Source organism: Pleurodeles waltl, chromosome 11 (assembly GCF_031143425.1).
Source record: "Pleurodeles waltl isolate 20211129_DDA chromosome 11, aPleWal1.hap1.20221129, whole genome shotgun sequence".
Lineage (NCBI taxonomy): Eukaryota > Metazoa > Chordata > Amphibia > Caudata > Salamandridae > Pleurodeles > Pleurodeles waltl.
This window is the reverse complement of record NC_090450.1, coordinates 923,746,863-923,763,242: the sequence shown is the minus strand read 5'-3', so window position 1 is coordinate 923,763,242 and position 16,380 is coordinate 923,746,863. Positions and strand designations below refer to the sequence as shown.

Here is a 16,380-nt window from a genome sequence, read left to right as displayed (position 1 = left end):
CAGGGACACATCATTGCTCAGAGCCAGAAAAAGTCTTTCCGAAACCTTTATTGCTCATTTGACATTTACAAATTAATACAAAACCAGAAGATTTCAATTATTAAAATATAACAACAAAATTCGGTCACTAGGAAGCTTCCCACAATCCCTTTTGCTCCAGTTTCTATGTACAATACAGTCCTTTGTTTACCCAGATAAAAGCTCTGCAAGTAAAAACCACATGTAACATACAATCTAACCGGCAACCGGACAGCGCTTCATTGTGTACAGCCCGTGATGGAGGGCCAGTCTCAAAAACAAAGTGTGTGTTAATTAAATCCCTGGGACCAGAAAGATTGCGTTTCAAAGTTAAAGGGAGCGGCCAATAAGTCATTTTCCAAGCTCAATTTCCATGGAGATCATCAAAACAGCAAACAACTGTGCAGCTGATATACTTGCTGCTGATTAAAAAATGATGCCCCTTGTGAAATGAACTGTAGAGAAGTGTTTTTTTTTATTGAAATCCATTCGTGCATGCCAAAAAAGAAAAACTCAGTATGAGTACGTTGGTTTGAGCGAACCACCCACCATGCCCAATAGGATTCACGGTTAGCTCAAAGAATTGGTCATGCCCACTGTAATCATCTTTGTCGCTCAAAGTACTGGAAGGAACGGCTAAACCCAAAATAACCGGCTCCCAATGGATTTGCCTACATCTCCCTTTATCACAGCTAAGGCAAAGGTATCCCGGAATACATGGTGTATACCGGGGGCCCAACTTCAGCAATCTATCTACGATGCTGCTTATTGCATTTAGTGTTAATCTAGTGTTTCTGACAAACAAGTTGGTACAAAACACTAACACGAATACTACTTTTCCAACCCTAATCCCCGATGAAGATAATGAATCCCAGCACCAATTCTAAAACTTCACCAGCAAGCTTATTGGTGATTTGCAGATTAAAAGTGTATGATCTGATTTTTTGATTTGGAGCTAGAGCCTGTTATGAGGTTAAATAGATTTCTGAAAATTGTTATCGCTTGGATTACAGTGACTACCAGTGTTAAATAAACATCTCTACACAGTAAGACTTGCTATCGACCAAATATATTACTTCATAAAAATAGTTCTCTATAATGATCACTTTCTTTTTATAAATAAGATGTGCTTTAGTTTCCTTAGACATTTCCTTAAGCTAATCAGTATTTCTCAATGTATTCAGCAGTTAAAATTTTGAGTGTCATTGTATTAAACATACAAGACCCTTCTTCAGTATGCACATTTATACTGTTAAGAAATTGTGTATATACTTTGTCATGATATAAGAGTCGGAAATTCCTATAGGACATCATTGCACAAGTAGCACCCTAAAGCAAAACATTGTAAAGGACTTCTGACAGCTTAACCTACTCAAACCAAGGATACAAAGACAATGAATTGGGGCAGAGTGAATGATTACTGCGTTGATGATGTTCAACGAAGTATGCATGTCTACATATTACGAACCACTGACCAATAATCGGCAATGGTTATAGGTAGACATTCTTTAAGAAAATGTATATCATGTTCTAAATTCTGCAAAACACAATGATTTCTCCTTTTACATTTTTTTAACAGTTTGTAATAAAATGTATTAAAATAATTCATTCGTTTTTTAAAAAATTCCCCATCATGGAAGAAGGCGGCAAGAACATTAAAGCTGCTTAGCGCAGATAAATTCATTTTTGTTCTATCATGGGCGACTGCTGCATGAAGGGGATGTGCAAGGCAAAATTAAAAAGTGCATTTCTTTCGGAAGCAGATATGACGATAGTCCATACTTTATTGCTAGAACTAAGAATGAAGACAGGAAGCCGCGCAGCCATTTATCAACTTCATTAGCGACTCCCTCGTGTGAGGATCTGCCGTGAGCACCCGGGCAGCCCTCTGAAGGCCACTGAAGGAGGGCTTAGACCACATCCACTGACAGTATGAAGGGAAGGCCATTGGAATATGTGATATGTAGTGTCTGCGGCAACCAGGGTATATGATGCTCAGCCACTACGATTATTGCGATGCGCTTGGTACTTCAGGTACGAGGAAAAATCCTGAAGTACTGGCACCTTTCTAGGCCTCGTGTCACTTTAATAGTTCACAAACTGGGCTAGGTAAACACCATCATCTTGATCGAGCTGAAATGAAAAAAAATGCACCAATTAAGAAGCAATACAATACAAAAATATGATAACTGTATACACAACAGAACACCAGAGACAGCCACCGACTTATGCAGGGAAGAGAATGTAGGAAGTAAGGCAAAGGCCAAAATAGCAGTCGGCACAAGATTACATGTTGTGTCATGTATGAGACATGACTCTTTGAACCTTTAAACCAGTTGCTTTCAAACACTTTGGCATTTGGCGCAAAAAGTAAAAACAGTTACTCACCACAGTGATGGTTCCATTCTTACTCCTTCACTTTCTTCAGACGTATGTGAGTGGGCATTGTGTTTTTGGAGACAACAGGACCAGATGTCCTTGCCCCTCCCAGAGAAGTCAGACTCTAAGCTCAGTCTGACAGTGGGTAATTCTACCCACTCCCAGACTGCACTTCACTCCACTCTTTCTTGCTCCAACCACAAATTCTCTTTTTGTCATCTGACAAAAGAAACAATGTTATGGCCAGAAGTACAGCCACTAGAGGACTTGCAGCTGGACCCAGTTAAGACTGCACAACTCACTTTTGGGAAGTTTCCTAAGCATTCATTATACGAGGATCTAATGCCATTTCCAGACATGATCTTGCCAATAATGTTAAGAGAAAGCGTGACGAGTAACCCAGCAGATTGGAAGACTACCTTAATTTAATCACACCTAGAAAAGGTGGTAGAGGGTATATGTACTCCCATCACTTTTCATGGGTACCTTTAGGAGAGCACATGCCTGAAGGGGAGTGACCCACTAAAATACAAGAAACTATCTGGTACACAGTGGAAGCTTTTGCTCTTTCTTGCTCTCCAGGACCTGAACTCACCCCAGTAACTAACACCTATGAAGACCGACAGTATAGTTTTGACCAAATTAGAAGGAACTTATTTCCAACATTAACAATGCAAAACGTTTGTGTTTATGAACAACGACTTGGATAACAAAAGTAACAATACAAATGTTAAATTAAAATAAAAGTCTTAAATTACTTTTGGTATAAAGGGTGGAAGTGATCTTAAAACTCCTTCTCTCGCATAAAAGCTATGTAAAGCTCCACACCAGATAGAGACTGCAACACCCATGTTTTCCCAGCTGAAGTGATCGCCACTATGAAGGTGATTTTCCATGCAATTTAATATTGAAAGATATGGATCCCAGGTCTCCTGGTATAGAAATAAATTACAGCCTTTGAAGAGCCTTCTCCCACCTCGTGTTGTTATGAAAAGGCATTACATGGAGTATTCTTGTAGGCTCCTACACCAGACAATGCCTTAAAGGACTGCATGAACTCCCATATAACCTGGTGCTAATGATAAAAATAAAGATGTTTACTGCTACATTGCGCTGTGGAGAAACAGAGATGATGATAGCTCTTGCTTTGAAGTACCAGACACGCAGCTTCTGCCATAGAGGGGAGGGCATGGATGTCCTGGCTCATCTCCTCGTAGAAATAAGATGTTTTTGATGATGAGACAACACTATTGCAAGCTTGATCAAATACTTGAAGCAAATTTCTGAGATGGAACAATAAGGCTTGAGACGCAAGGGGAGGTCTTGTTAAATGTGATGTCCTGATAAGCGTACCAGGAAGCAATGGTGCGGGTCCCTTTTTCACTGAAGGCATCCACCTGAGAATTCCAACCTCTGCAGAGGAAGGAAGCCCATCTCAGATACTGGCAATGGGTCACATCTTCAAAAATCTTTTTCAAAGATTTTAATGGGATGGGATGGGATGGGGCAGGCTGATTATTTCCCATTGTCCTTTTTTTCTAGAATGGAGTGTCATGATGTCTAGTTTCAGAGGGCTGAAGTCAACTCCCTATGTTCACCATACATGTGATACTCCAAATGTAGGAAGGAACCGAGTCTTGCATGAGGTCGAGCATTGTTCTGCTAGCAAAATGGAGAAAGGACAATCATAGAATTTAGAAAGTAAGTACAGATCACAAAGTCATCAAGGTCTGTCCTTTCACTGTTGATTCCAAAAGCAGAGGTCCTATTTGTTGGCCTTATTTCTCTCTAGTGTTTAACGCTACTGGCCCGAAGGCATCTACGATCTGGAGGGCAAAACAGTCCCACATTGATTAAGACAAGTGTTTTCAGATTCTTCAGAAATGGCAAGAATTGGTCATGAGATGTTGCTACATCCAGGAGCTTAGCTAACAGAGGGCTTTCAGGCCGAGGGAAAGATATTCTTCCTGCTCGGTGAGGAGTACCTTATTCAACAATTGGTGTTTTCTGGGCAGCAAACAGGCAGCCTTTTTTAAGGTAATCATGAGCACTTCCATGAAAGATAGTATGGGTAATAGTTGTCCTTGTTTGTTCCAATCAAAGGGGCATTGCACTAGTGCAACTTGTGCCCTTTGATTGTGTGCAGCGGTGACTATGTTCCGTTCAGTCAGCAGTATGTGGACTCTCTCTAACACTTGCGCATGGACGGTAGCTCACGGCTGAGACTATGGCATTGGGTGACCATGGAACGACACGAAAGTTGAAATTAACAGCTAGCATATTAACTTTTTCCTTGGATTTTATTTTGGCCGATCATATGTTGAAGGTGGGATTGCTGCATTTAATCTTTTTCAGGTTGCTTTCGAGACAATAAGTGACATTTCTGTTTTTCCTCATTAAGATTTCACCTGCCATCATACACGCTTGCTTTGTTTTATAATCAAAAACGTATCATTCAACATCTTTTGGCTCCTCTCCGAGAGGTGAGCTAAAGTACCAATCAAACTGGCCAGTCGGAGATTGCTTGTCAATATCCGAGATGAGTACTATCTTTTATCAATGGAACTATCATGATTCTTGAGTCAATGTAACAATTAAACATTGTCATGCAGACTACAGTTCCACATACTTCAAGGCAATAATTCAGAAAGGATCATAACTGAACTTCTATTGCTCACCTCAAAGCTTAACACTTTCCTTATTTTATATAGCTAAAGCAAGATCATGCATTTAAATTGATCCATATTCGTCAAGGGAACCAGTAAAAAGCTTCTCTCCAAAGCACTTTTCCCTCTTGAACACTGGATTTCTGCCACACTGACCTAAGGGCCTTGACAATGCCATGGTGTATAACGGATAGGTTGGTTGCTCTCCTTACCTTGTTCAAGCTTTTGCTAAGTAGCTGTAACTAACAATAACTGAGATGGGCACCCATGCGTCACATTTAAGGGTGACATCCACTTTGAGGACCACTTATAAGTCACAGTAGTTAGACTCACCTCTAGTAAACTAATGTAGCAATACAGCGACAACTGATATAATCATATAGCAGTCCTTTGTGGTTTTGTTGAGCTATATCCGCTTTTATACATCAGTGATATACTCGTACATCACGTACGTTTATAGATATGCAAGTATCCACTGAGCCGGTAATGCTGAATGTGGGTGATTTCAATTGTAATCCACAATTTGCAGCTTGACATTCATTTGCTCTTTATCCATTCTAGGTTTCCTTCAAATTTAAAATTATTGTTCCTATAGTTCAATTTTTAATATAAACACGTGTTTGTGCGGTGTTAGTACAGGTGGGAAGATGTTCTCCCTCACGTGTATGCTAATTACATGTTCTTGGAAATCGATGTAAAGTTTAGTCCCGAAGAAGACTTGCGAACAGCAATCTTATCCAGCTCAAATGCAGCATCAGCAACAAAAAGTTTGCATCCTACCTGCTGTTCACATCACACGGACCAGCTATAAATTCAAGAAGGAAACCTGAACAGGTAAGCGACACAACAGCAATACCGTCCTTAAATGGCATGTGTAACCATGGCCACACAATAAGGAACCTTTGTATTGCTACTATTGTGATAAATAGTTAATATTGAAATTATGTGTATAAGATTATTGTTCAAAACATTTTGTTCGCCAATGATCCTGAAGGGAGTTCTATCTGTCAAATGAATTGAAAAACATTGCTAACTATAGTTATAGGAATGACTACAGGTCTGGATAACAACATGTATATGGTACATTAAAAGACAGCACTTTTTTATTTTGATTTGTGTCTGCCTCTGAGAGGTACTATGGAAGTACACAATGGGTGTCTGTAAGGACAGGCAGCTCTGTGCAGCGGACTCTCGGTGCAACCGTGAAAAGGAGAGTAAGGGATAAAAGGTGACCTAGGGACCCGTAGACGCAGAACAAGGAAAGGGCCTTTGTGCCATACGTTAAACGGACTAAGATTTAGAACAAGGTACCTTGTTTTCCTGTTTGAGGGGGAGGTTGGGCTTCTGGGGTAGCTGTGGCTTCTTTAAAATGCCTCTCTGGGCAGGCACTGGTTTGGCCTCCTCCTCAATCTCTTCGAAGACCCCAGCCAAGGCGTAATGTTTCCGCCTCACTTCTCCTAGGCGGAGTCTTTCATTCTGGAGTTTGCTCTCCAGCTCCAGAACTTTCACCTGCGAAGAGAAGGTAGAGGTTCATTCCAAACTGAAAAGGCCAGAGACCGCATGAATCACTCTCCCAGACTTCTACTCACAGGAAACACACAGAAAAAAATAGTTATTTGACCACAAACGTCATCATTTAGTTGATTACACCCTAAGAAATCATTCACGCTAATTTATTTTTGGTCTAAGTGTGAGCCTCGGATATTAGGTAAATAGCTAAATTTACACAGGCCAGTGACTTGTGAGCTGAAACACACTGTTCTTAGAAAGCAGGAGTAGCAAAACATTTTCAGCATTTGACATTCTTCGGGCAGTATAATCGATTAGGGTATTTGCAATGCCAAGTGTGCCAAGCACAACCAATTAGATTAAGGGAGCAATCACAGATAACGAGCTACTGTTTCTGCCACACCTAAAATTGAGCTTCAGTCTTACTGAAATCTCAGTATGGGGCAGACGGTGGAAGAGCAACCAGGGGACAGCTCCTCTTTCCCCCCGCAGGGAGAGCAAAATGTTATGATGGATTTATTTATTTCACAGTTTTATATAACATGACTACTCAAGTCAGATTTCAAAGCATTCCACAGATTTGACAAAAGGTGGCCACCTCCTTCCATAAAATGTGAACAAGAACTGCACTTTAATCTGTATCCAAGAGGGTATGGAACAATTAGCAAAGGGAACCGGAATAGAGAAGAAGAAGAAGAAGAGTGAAGGCAAATGGTGAGGTAGTAACAATTAACTTTGGAGAAGAAAAGCTTTACAGAAATGAGAGAGATCATTGACAATCAACGAGGGGGTCCAAAAGAGAATAGAAAACTGGAAAAAGAGGGAAAGGAGGAGAATACAAAAAAGACCGAACAAAGGTGAGGGAAAAGTTTAGGGCTAGAGGGCGAGGCTAAGTTAAGAGCTGACAAAAGGAGACGGCAAATCGGTCAAGGCAGGGTGGAAGGCGAGGGGAGAATGACAAAGAGAGAGAAAGGAAAAGATGGGAAGAGTTAATCAGAGGAAGAAGTCAAAATAAATTAATAAACGAAGAGATAGTCTAATCAGGCAGACATGTTTTTATGAGATGTAGGACTTCTTCTGGTCAATGGAGGTCCTCAAGTCCAGAGTTCCGGGAGAGGAGCCTGGACCCGGCAAAGACTGGGCTGGAAGCCGACTGCGACCTGAACTTGTTTGTTTAGATTCTGAAAGCCTCTCTGCTCTTGAGACTTCTACATTCCCTGGAGATTTTTTCAGGGAGATGGAGGACAGCATGTTATGTAGGCGAATTGAGTTAAATGTGACACTGCCAGGCCTGTAGCTTATTCTGGCTTCAGCAAGGAGTCAGTATAAATCACCATAGATCGGGGTGATGTGGTCAAATTTATCACCATCAGAAACTAGTCTGCTGCCGGAATACATCAGGGCTTTGAGGTGGACTTGTGGATCCCGGTCATATTGGAATTACCTCAATCTCATCATTTTAGGATAAGGGTTTGGCCGACCAGGTGAAAGGCTTTAGCTTGAAGCGCGGCTTTGCATGTTTTCACAGACAGCAGGCCTGTGTTTGTCGGTTTTACTGAGACTTTATTTGCAAGGACATGGAGGTATGTAGATCGCATCCGTGACCCTGAGGCTTTACCTGGGAGGCAAAAGTCGGGGAGAAGTCGACAGGGTAGAGTTCAACTAGCAAGGTGTGCTCAAATTTGGATTTGTTGGAGATAATAAAAAGATTTAAAAATATACATTTAGTCTATATGTTCTGAAAACCCTGAAATAAGGTCTAGGTTTTTGTCGATTTTTTTTTCGTGAGTAAAACTCTATAATGCTTAAGCGTGGGAGGCCACACTTCCTTGTCATATATAAATGTTCATGAAAAGAAAAGATTTGTTTGCTGCAACCCTCTAAAGTATTTAAAAATATAAGCAAACATGGCTTTGAATTTGGATACGACCAACAATGTTAAGTTCCCACTGCCACCAGTGGACGTGTAAGGCATTTTAGACTATGGCCCTCATTCCAACCCTGGCGGTCATGGACCGCCAGGGTGGAGGGACATGGAAGCACCGCCAACAGGCTGGCAGTGCTTCCAGGGCCATTCTGACCGCGGCGGTAAAGCCGCGGTCAGAAAAGGGGATCCGGCGGTTTCCCGCCGGATTTCCCCTGGCCCGGAGAATCTTCCATGGCGGCGCTGCTTTCAGCGCCGCCATGGGGATTCCAACCCCCTTCCCGCCAGCCTGTTTCTTGCGGTTTACACCGCCAGAAACAGGATGGCGGGAACGGGTGTCGTGGGGCCCCTGCACTGCCCATGCCACTGGCATGGGCAGTGCAGGGGCCCCCTAACAGGGCCCATAAAGATTTTCACTGTCTGCTTTGCAGACAATGAAAATCGCGACGGGTGCAACTGCACCCGTCGCACCCCTGCAACTCCGCCGGCTCCATTCGGAGCCGGCTTCATTGTTGCAGGGTCTTTCCCGCTGGGCCGGCGGGCGCCCTTTTGGCGGTCGCCCGCCGGCCCAGCGGGAAAGTCAAAATGACCCCCGCGGTCTTTCGACGGGGTTACTTTGGCGGGCGGCGTCTGCCGCCCGCCAAAGTCAGAATGACCCCCTATGTGATGGTGAACAGGGTGATTTTTGTTCTCACGGGTGTTCTGTTAAAGGAAGCACTGTGCATCTTGTAGAACATAAACCTCTGGTCTGCTGTACACTGTATTTCCCTGCATAGTACTGGAGCCAGGTTCTGTGCACTGAGCAGGTGGTTATATTAAATCTCATCAGACAGATGAAAAAGGCGTTTGTTGACAGCCCACCCGACACTACAGAAGGAAACATTCTTGAACACATCAGCTTGTACAGCAGGCTACCTGTAAAAGCACGAAATGAAGACACCCTTTTCCTTGGAATTGGAAATGTACAACTTATCCAGCTACACGTGCTTAACAGCACAGCCAATGACAAAATGGAAATAGTGGAAACTCATTGGGACTTTAGTTGATGGCTGAACCTCCAGCAGTGACTGATGAGCGGAAAAAGCAACGCGCTGCTGCTGACGTGGAGAAGATGCAAATCTGAAAAGGCCAGTGGGAGAGTTACACTGCGCAGGTCTCTGCGTTTCGAAGGTCATTTCTTCTTAACTTATGTACACTCAGGCTCAGCAAGCCAAATAGCTTTCATTTGATTGTCATACAAAATAAATATTTGCAGTTCTCACACTGGATGTATTCTGGCTGAGGCTGACCATTTGATCACACCCTGCTTCCGAACAAAAACACATTGCAGAATAAGGTTCAGAGTCTGACTAATGGCTTAGAATAAAACGGGGACACGTCAAGTTAGACAGATCCAATCACAAGTAATGTGGACTACAGTTTCCAATCAGGGGGCGTTCTGTTGAGTACATGCTTTGTCAGAAAGAGTAACGCGATCCTGACTGGCGTGCAGCGAAGTTGACGTTTTCTTGCACAAGTCACCATCTTATGCGACTGTGTAGCAGTGCTTAATTTGTGCTTGTTGTTTCCGGTGCTGAGCACCAGCACTTATTTTTCAGGGCCGGCGCGTATTCTTCTGCCCCAAGCATTTGCTGCGAGCAAAAGACACATACGGGAAAGGCGGAGGAAGAGAAAAACGAAAAGGCGTCACAATGGGAAAAAGCTGCAAGAGTGAGCTGAAGGGGCAGGGAGTGGCTTTAAGTGGATTGAAGCGACCCGAGATGGCGTCAGGATCACGGTGCCACAGTATTCCGTGTTCCCACATTTAATTGCAGCAGCCGCGTGTTTAAGAGGAGGGCTTTGAGCACCGGCACGTTTTTATTTCCAAATTAAGCACTGCTGTGTAGGCTTTATGATAAAAGAATACATACAAAAGAAGTCAGGTGGAGCCTCGCGTGTGACTAATCTCTCCCCAGCCCCACCATCCTTGCAGGTGTACTGGACTGCTAGACATCTCAGGTTTTTCTCTGTGGGCGTGGTCACTGGACTATGGCAGCCACATACCCATCATTAGACATTTGTCACTTCCTTATGTGCTTGTTTTGCGCTTTTCTACAAAGGATTTGCTACTAGCTTAAGAGTTAAATAAAAATGAGTTGTGTTTAGTGCAAAGCGGCTCCTGACACTACAGGAAGTTGACTGCGTATTTTTCAGTTTGTGATTACTCCATTCAGAGTCCAAGGGGATTAGAATCTCTCCCCAGACCATGTTGGAATGTCTACTGTAGGTACAGGCGGATCTGGGTGGTGGTTCCGTGCTTCTGTGGTTTGTCTTCATTAACAAAAAAAGGGCGTTCTAAAAGCACGATTCCTTTTGTGTAAAAGGACTTCAAACAAATACTTCAGCGCCCGTGCTAGGAACAAACACATCAAAGAAGTGAAGAAAAAGGCGGGTGTGTAAATGGAATCCCGCCCAGGTAAATACTCCCAACTTTCAAACTAATAAAATAGTCAACTCTTGACTTTTTTTTTTAAGGTTACTCCTCAATGAGACACACACAAAACATTTATAGCTGCATATGGTTCCAAGGGACCTTTTCTTGGCTTTCAGGGGCTCCACAGTGTGAAAACAAATATCTCTACAAGAGGCGTTTAAAAAAAAAATATGTTGGCATTGCAAAAATAAAAGATGTGTTCCTTTTATTTATTAACTTTTAGGGGGCCGTAGAGCACTACGTGACATTGACAAACCATTTAAAAGTACTAGTGCAGAAACCATGGTGCCCATGTGGGTGCGTCCATGTTAGTTTCAAGGCTCCGCCCTGGAGCACTGACAATACGGTGGAGCCTTGATACTGGATGGGCCAACTAGAGGTCCTTCGATGTCTAATGACACAAAGAACGGGAGGGACAAGAGGCCGATCATCAGTGGGGTGATGGATACAAAGTTATGTGGGGGAAAGAGGAACATCACTTTGGGCCAGATGTAGCAAAGGGTTTTAGCCATTCTGTTTCTATGGGAAAATGTGTTCGTACATATGGCCCTTTATACCCACACGCAGAGAACAGCTCCTGGGTGGACTCTTCAAGCACATATCATGAAGGGTTTCTACGACCCGTTTGTGTGGATGGCTCTACTTCTGATGCATGAACTTATCAACATATAACAGGAGTGGTATTAAGGATGCTCCACTGTCACACGAAATCAGACCCATTAGAGCACATACTATGGCTGGTTGTATAGTACCCATCCTATGGGCTGCTCCCTGTTATACTCAATAAACATACGCCCCACCAGACCCCGAGCGCTGTTCTACCTCCATAAAGGACTGCAAATAAAATACATTCTCAAGTGCACATTAACAAACAGATGACCCCACATTTTCACTCTTTACAAATTGTATAAAAGAAAGTATCCTCTGTGGTTTTGTGCTATACATGGTACAGCATCCCTCAATGACGAATAGTATCAGCAGAAAATACATTCTGGAGTTAGGTATTCAATATAAAATGGCATTTTACAAGTCTTGAGAACTAGACCAGTGGTTCACAACCTGTGGTCCGGGGACCCCTAGGGGTCCACGAAGCCTTCTCAGGGGGTCCGCGAGAGCCTAGAAAATAAAAAAATATTAAATATTGACAAATTAGGTCCCCAGCTTCCAGTAATGACTCAGGCGGGGGTCCCCCGGAATCCCATGATTATTCAGTGGGGGTCCCTGGGTTCCATTAATGCTAAAGTGGGGGTCCACAGAAATCAAAAGGTTGGGAACCACTGAACTAGACAAAGTCCGAAGTCATCAGAAGTCCACAGGGCAGGGGAACGCTTTCCTGCAGAATGCAAATATGGCAAACCTGAGTGGATCTTCATTAACTGGTAAAGAACAAGGCTGAGAGAAAGCAACACCGCAAACTAGAATATGAACAAAAGGCCCCACACATCTCAATGGAAATGTGACTGCAAACCCTGACTCTTCAGAAGAATTCTTACACACACACACAGCTTTACAGCAGATGAGCTCTGTTAGTCATCAGCCATGCTAGCCTGCTCTTGACTCTTCAGATGATCAATATGCAGATAATGCAACGTTTTCAGTTTCTCACTTGCATCCAATAGTCTACCGAGGTTATGCCCAACTGGACGAAGATACCCCATGTCCTTTCTGAGTGCTGATGCCACTAGTGAACGGCAAGATGACGCCTGCTACAAGTAATGTAGCCTTTCAATGTATGGGTGTGTAGGGTGTATGCAGGATAACTTATGGATGGTTGTAGAACACAGTGGGAACAGTTACTTGCCTGCTGACCCGAAGTATTTATTTCACTGTTCTTTAAAAGGCTGGGTCACTGAATCTTAGCGTAGTGCTAGCCATCATCAGTGGCCTAACAATGGCACCGTGGATTGGGGTGCAAGCAAGGTAAATCGGTCCCACCCACAGGTTGGACAGTAAAATACATAACTGGGGTGCGTTCAGCCCCTACCACACCTTGGCCCGGGTACCACTATACCTGCTGCATATGCCCCCGAGCATGAGCTTACCTGCGCCTCCATCTCTTCCTTCTTTAACTTAATCAGCGACATTCCGGAGAAATCCATTGCATCTGATTGAAAAATGAATATTGTAAAGTTATTTTAGAGAAGTTTACATTCACACTGACTTGAGCTTCTAAGCAAGACCACGTGGCCTAAAATCATGAGAGTACAGAAATACACAAACGGGTGCTCCAAGTCTGCATTTCAAATGCCTTATTTACCTTAATATCGACAATCAATGCCTTTTGCACTACACAATAGCATTATAACCTGCACTCCAGAAAACACAGAAAGATTGTCAGCTTTTCTTGAAAAGGTCTTGCCTGTTTTCTTCTAGAAGAGACTTCGGGGGTGGGGGCGGTATAAAACATGTAAAATGTTGAGAAGGACTTGAAAGTAACATGGGGAAGTGTGCAAAATCGTCATATATATGCAAGTAACTGGCTGTTGGTGGATACATGCTGTCTTGCACTGTGCCAAATAGGCCCACGTGGGCCTTCAGCGTCTGCCTAAGCTCAGGGGATCTCTAGCGTGACTTCGGACACTACAGTTCTACTGTCCCCGTCACTGTGGGCTGAGGCAGGAATGCGTCAGATCACACAATTAGGGTGCACATTTTTGTGTAAAAGCCAAAAAAGGGGATTTCACCGGCACCATTTTATGCATCATCTACTGAACACAGAAACCGTGGTACCAGACTCTTTAAAAACATACATTCTCATCTGTTCTTTGCCAGGCGCATGACAAACAAGGCGCTAAGTGAGTACAGTTGTCTGTTGCACGCATTGCATGTTGGCCCTGTAACCCACTTCTTGCACGCTGCTTGCTCGACGAGGAGCCGGGCACAGTGAGCAAACAACATCCGCGGTTTACACTGCCATGGATTAATGTCTGAACAGATGCTCTGCGTTTTCTCCTACATGCCTGTGTGTGTTTGCGCTCCTTGGCAAGCAGGGCCCTCCTGTGGCTTTCCCTCAGCTGACTCCTCGGCACAAACAAGGCTGGCATCCCACAGGGTACAGCCTGCGGCTTCCCGCCGCTATAGGCTTGCAGCCCAGGACGGGATGCCCTGCGCGGCTTGGCACACGCGGCCTCTAAGCCACTGAACCGTGGACCTCTGGTGCCGATAGGAGGGCCATTATTACTGCGCTGTAGGATGCGGGGCAGGAACCGTAAGAGGCCACGGCGCGTGCCAATGAGACTGCGAGGGGTATGCGCGCGCCCATCCAGACGAATGCACCAAGACCACCCTGAAAGATCCTGTTCCGCTGGAATTCCATGGGCCAGAGACGGTGAATGCATGTGACAGGGTGTGCGCATGAACACTACAAGGAGCTACGGTGGATGGGAGGTGACTGAACTTTAACTGATTGGCACTGAGAATGACAGAAACACCGGTCTGAGAACATACACAGGAGTGGTGGGTGTACTAACATAAATAACAGGAGTGGCCCCTCCGCTATGGCGACGAGCGTCTACCCGCTGCTGAAAGCAGAAAAATAAAGGGGTAATACAAATATTTTATTATCCCTTTATTTTTCTGCTTTCATTGGGCGGGGAGGGGCCAGCATCCTCCACGTCAACAAGTGAAGGAGGGCTGGCGGTGCGCTTCTAAGTGCGCATGCCAGTTTGGCCGACCGTCCGAGGCCGACCAAACTGACATGCGCACTTACAACTCTCCACCCGGCTGTGTTGCACAGCTGGGCGGAGACCAAGCACAGTGTCCCATTCCCTCCCTGAGCGGCATTTCTGCCCGCTCAGGCCAATCCCGGCACTTCTTTCATGCTGTTCAACAGCATGAAAAAGCGTCTGGATTGGATGGGGAGGGAGGAGGAAGATGAGTGGCGGCTGGAGCAGCGGAACATGGAGTGGCAGGTACGTTTTTTTGTTTGTTCTTTTTTAATTGCTCCCCGTCGACCCCCTCTCTGCCTACTGCCCTCCACCCCCCTTCCACCTGGCAGCAGTCACTACTGATAAACATTACTCCTGCTTACCTTTCTCTTCCACTTGCTCTTGCCCAGATTTTGTCGACGCGACAACATTGGCAGCCATCTCGTTCACATTACGCGAACATTGCTGTAACTTGGTCAGGTTTTTGCTGTTTTTGTCAGCCTTTACCTACAAAAACATAGCAGACAAATGTCATCAGTAACCTTAAAGCACACAAGAAACAACGAATGCTGCATGTCAATTTGTGAGACAATGGTATACCCGCGTAAACATTCGCCTAAGAACCCCAAAATGATTTTTTTGTTTTTTTCCCATTTTTGTTAGGTTTCATTATTATTTTTTTGACACTCTGTTCAATGTCTACACTTCCATTTCCCCCTTAGTAGCAGTAAACACTTTCTAGTATTCTAGTCTTGTACTGAGTGAACGTAAGGCACCGAGGCGAGAATTATCTGGTCCAAGGGGAATTGAGCCCAAGACCTGCCGAAGCGGGACTTGAACCGTGGTCTTGAGCCAGATCTCTGCTTCAGGGTCTGCCGCTCTAACCATTGAGCCACACTCAATGGTCGGTCGGTCGGTCGGTCGGTCTGTCTGTCTGTCTGTCTGTCTGTCTGTCTGTCTGTCTGTCTGTCTGTCTGTCTGTCTGTCTGTCTGTCTGTCTGTCTGTCTGTCTGTCTGTCTGTCTGTCTGTCTGTCTGTCTGTCCTTCCTTTATGGTTCCCAAGGTTCCTGTTGTCTGTAGAGAATATGCTTTCTCTTGTTCTTGTATTTCATGCTTTCTATTTTAACTTGATGCTTTTCATCATCCCTAGAGAGAACACCTTCTTGCTTTCTATTGCCACTTGACAACTTCTATTGTTCCTAAAGTATGATTTTCAGTGTCCGTCACGCTTTCTATTGTTAACTAGACACTTTCCATCGCCCCTACAGATAAGGCTTTTCGTTGTCTCTGTAGTTCACGCTTTCTGTTGTTACCTGACACTTTCCATCGTCCCTACAGATAAGGCTTTTCGTTGTGTCTGTAGTTCACGCTTTCTGTTGTTACCTGACACTTTCCATCGCCCCTACAGATAAGGCTTTTCGTTGTCTCTGTAGTTCACGCTTTCTGTTGTTACCTGACACTTTCCATCGTCCCTACAGATAAGGCTTTTCGTTGTGTCTGTAGTTCACGCTTTCTGTTGTTACCTGACACTTTCCATCGCCCCTACAGATAAGGCTTTTCGTTGTCTCTGTAGTTCACGCTTTCTGTTGTTACCTGACACTTTCCATCGCCCCTACAGATAACGCTTTTCATTGTTCTCGCTTTTTATTGTCACCGTGTGCTTTTTATGATTCCTCCAATCAGCGCGTTGTCCCGTGCCAGCGGTGCTCCTGGGTCACCATGGTGCTCACTTCCAGGTATCGACACAAACAACCTTTCCCCGGT

At 44.3% G+C, this 16,380-nt stretch overlaps 1 protein-coding gene across 1 annotated transcript in view; it reads right to left on the bottom strand.

Annotated features, from left to right (window-relative positions):
- Positions 1-30: 30 nt before the first annotated feature.
- Positions 31-16,380, bottom strand: part of HIP1R (huntingtin interacting protein 1 related) — a 360,114-nt gene continuing 343,764 nt past the window's right edge. The window contains exons 29-32 of the mRNA XM_069214961.1: positions 15,000-15,123; positions 13,012-13,073; positions 6,375-6,572; positions 31-2,151 (exon numbers count right to left, since the gene is read on the bottom strand). Of these exons, the coding sequence (XP_069071062.1) occupies positions 2,104-2,151; positions 6,375-6,572; positions 13,012-13,073; positions 15,000-15,123 (432 nt within the window). The 3' untranslated portion in view covers positions 31-2,103. The remainder of the gene's footprint in view (positions 2,152-6,374; positions 6,573-13,011; positions 13,074-14,999; positions 15,124-16,380) is intronic.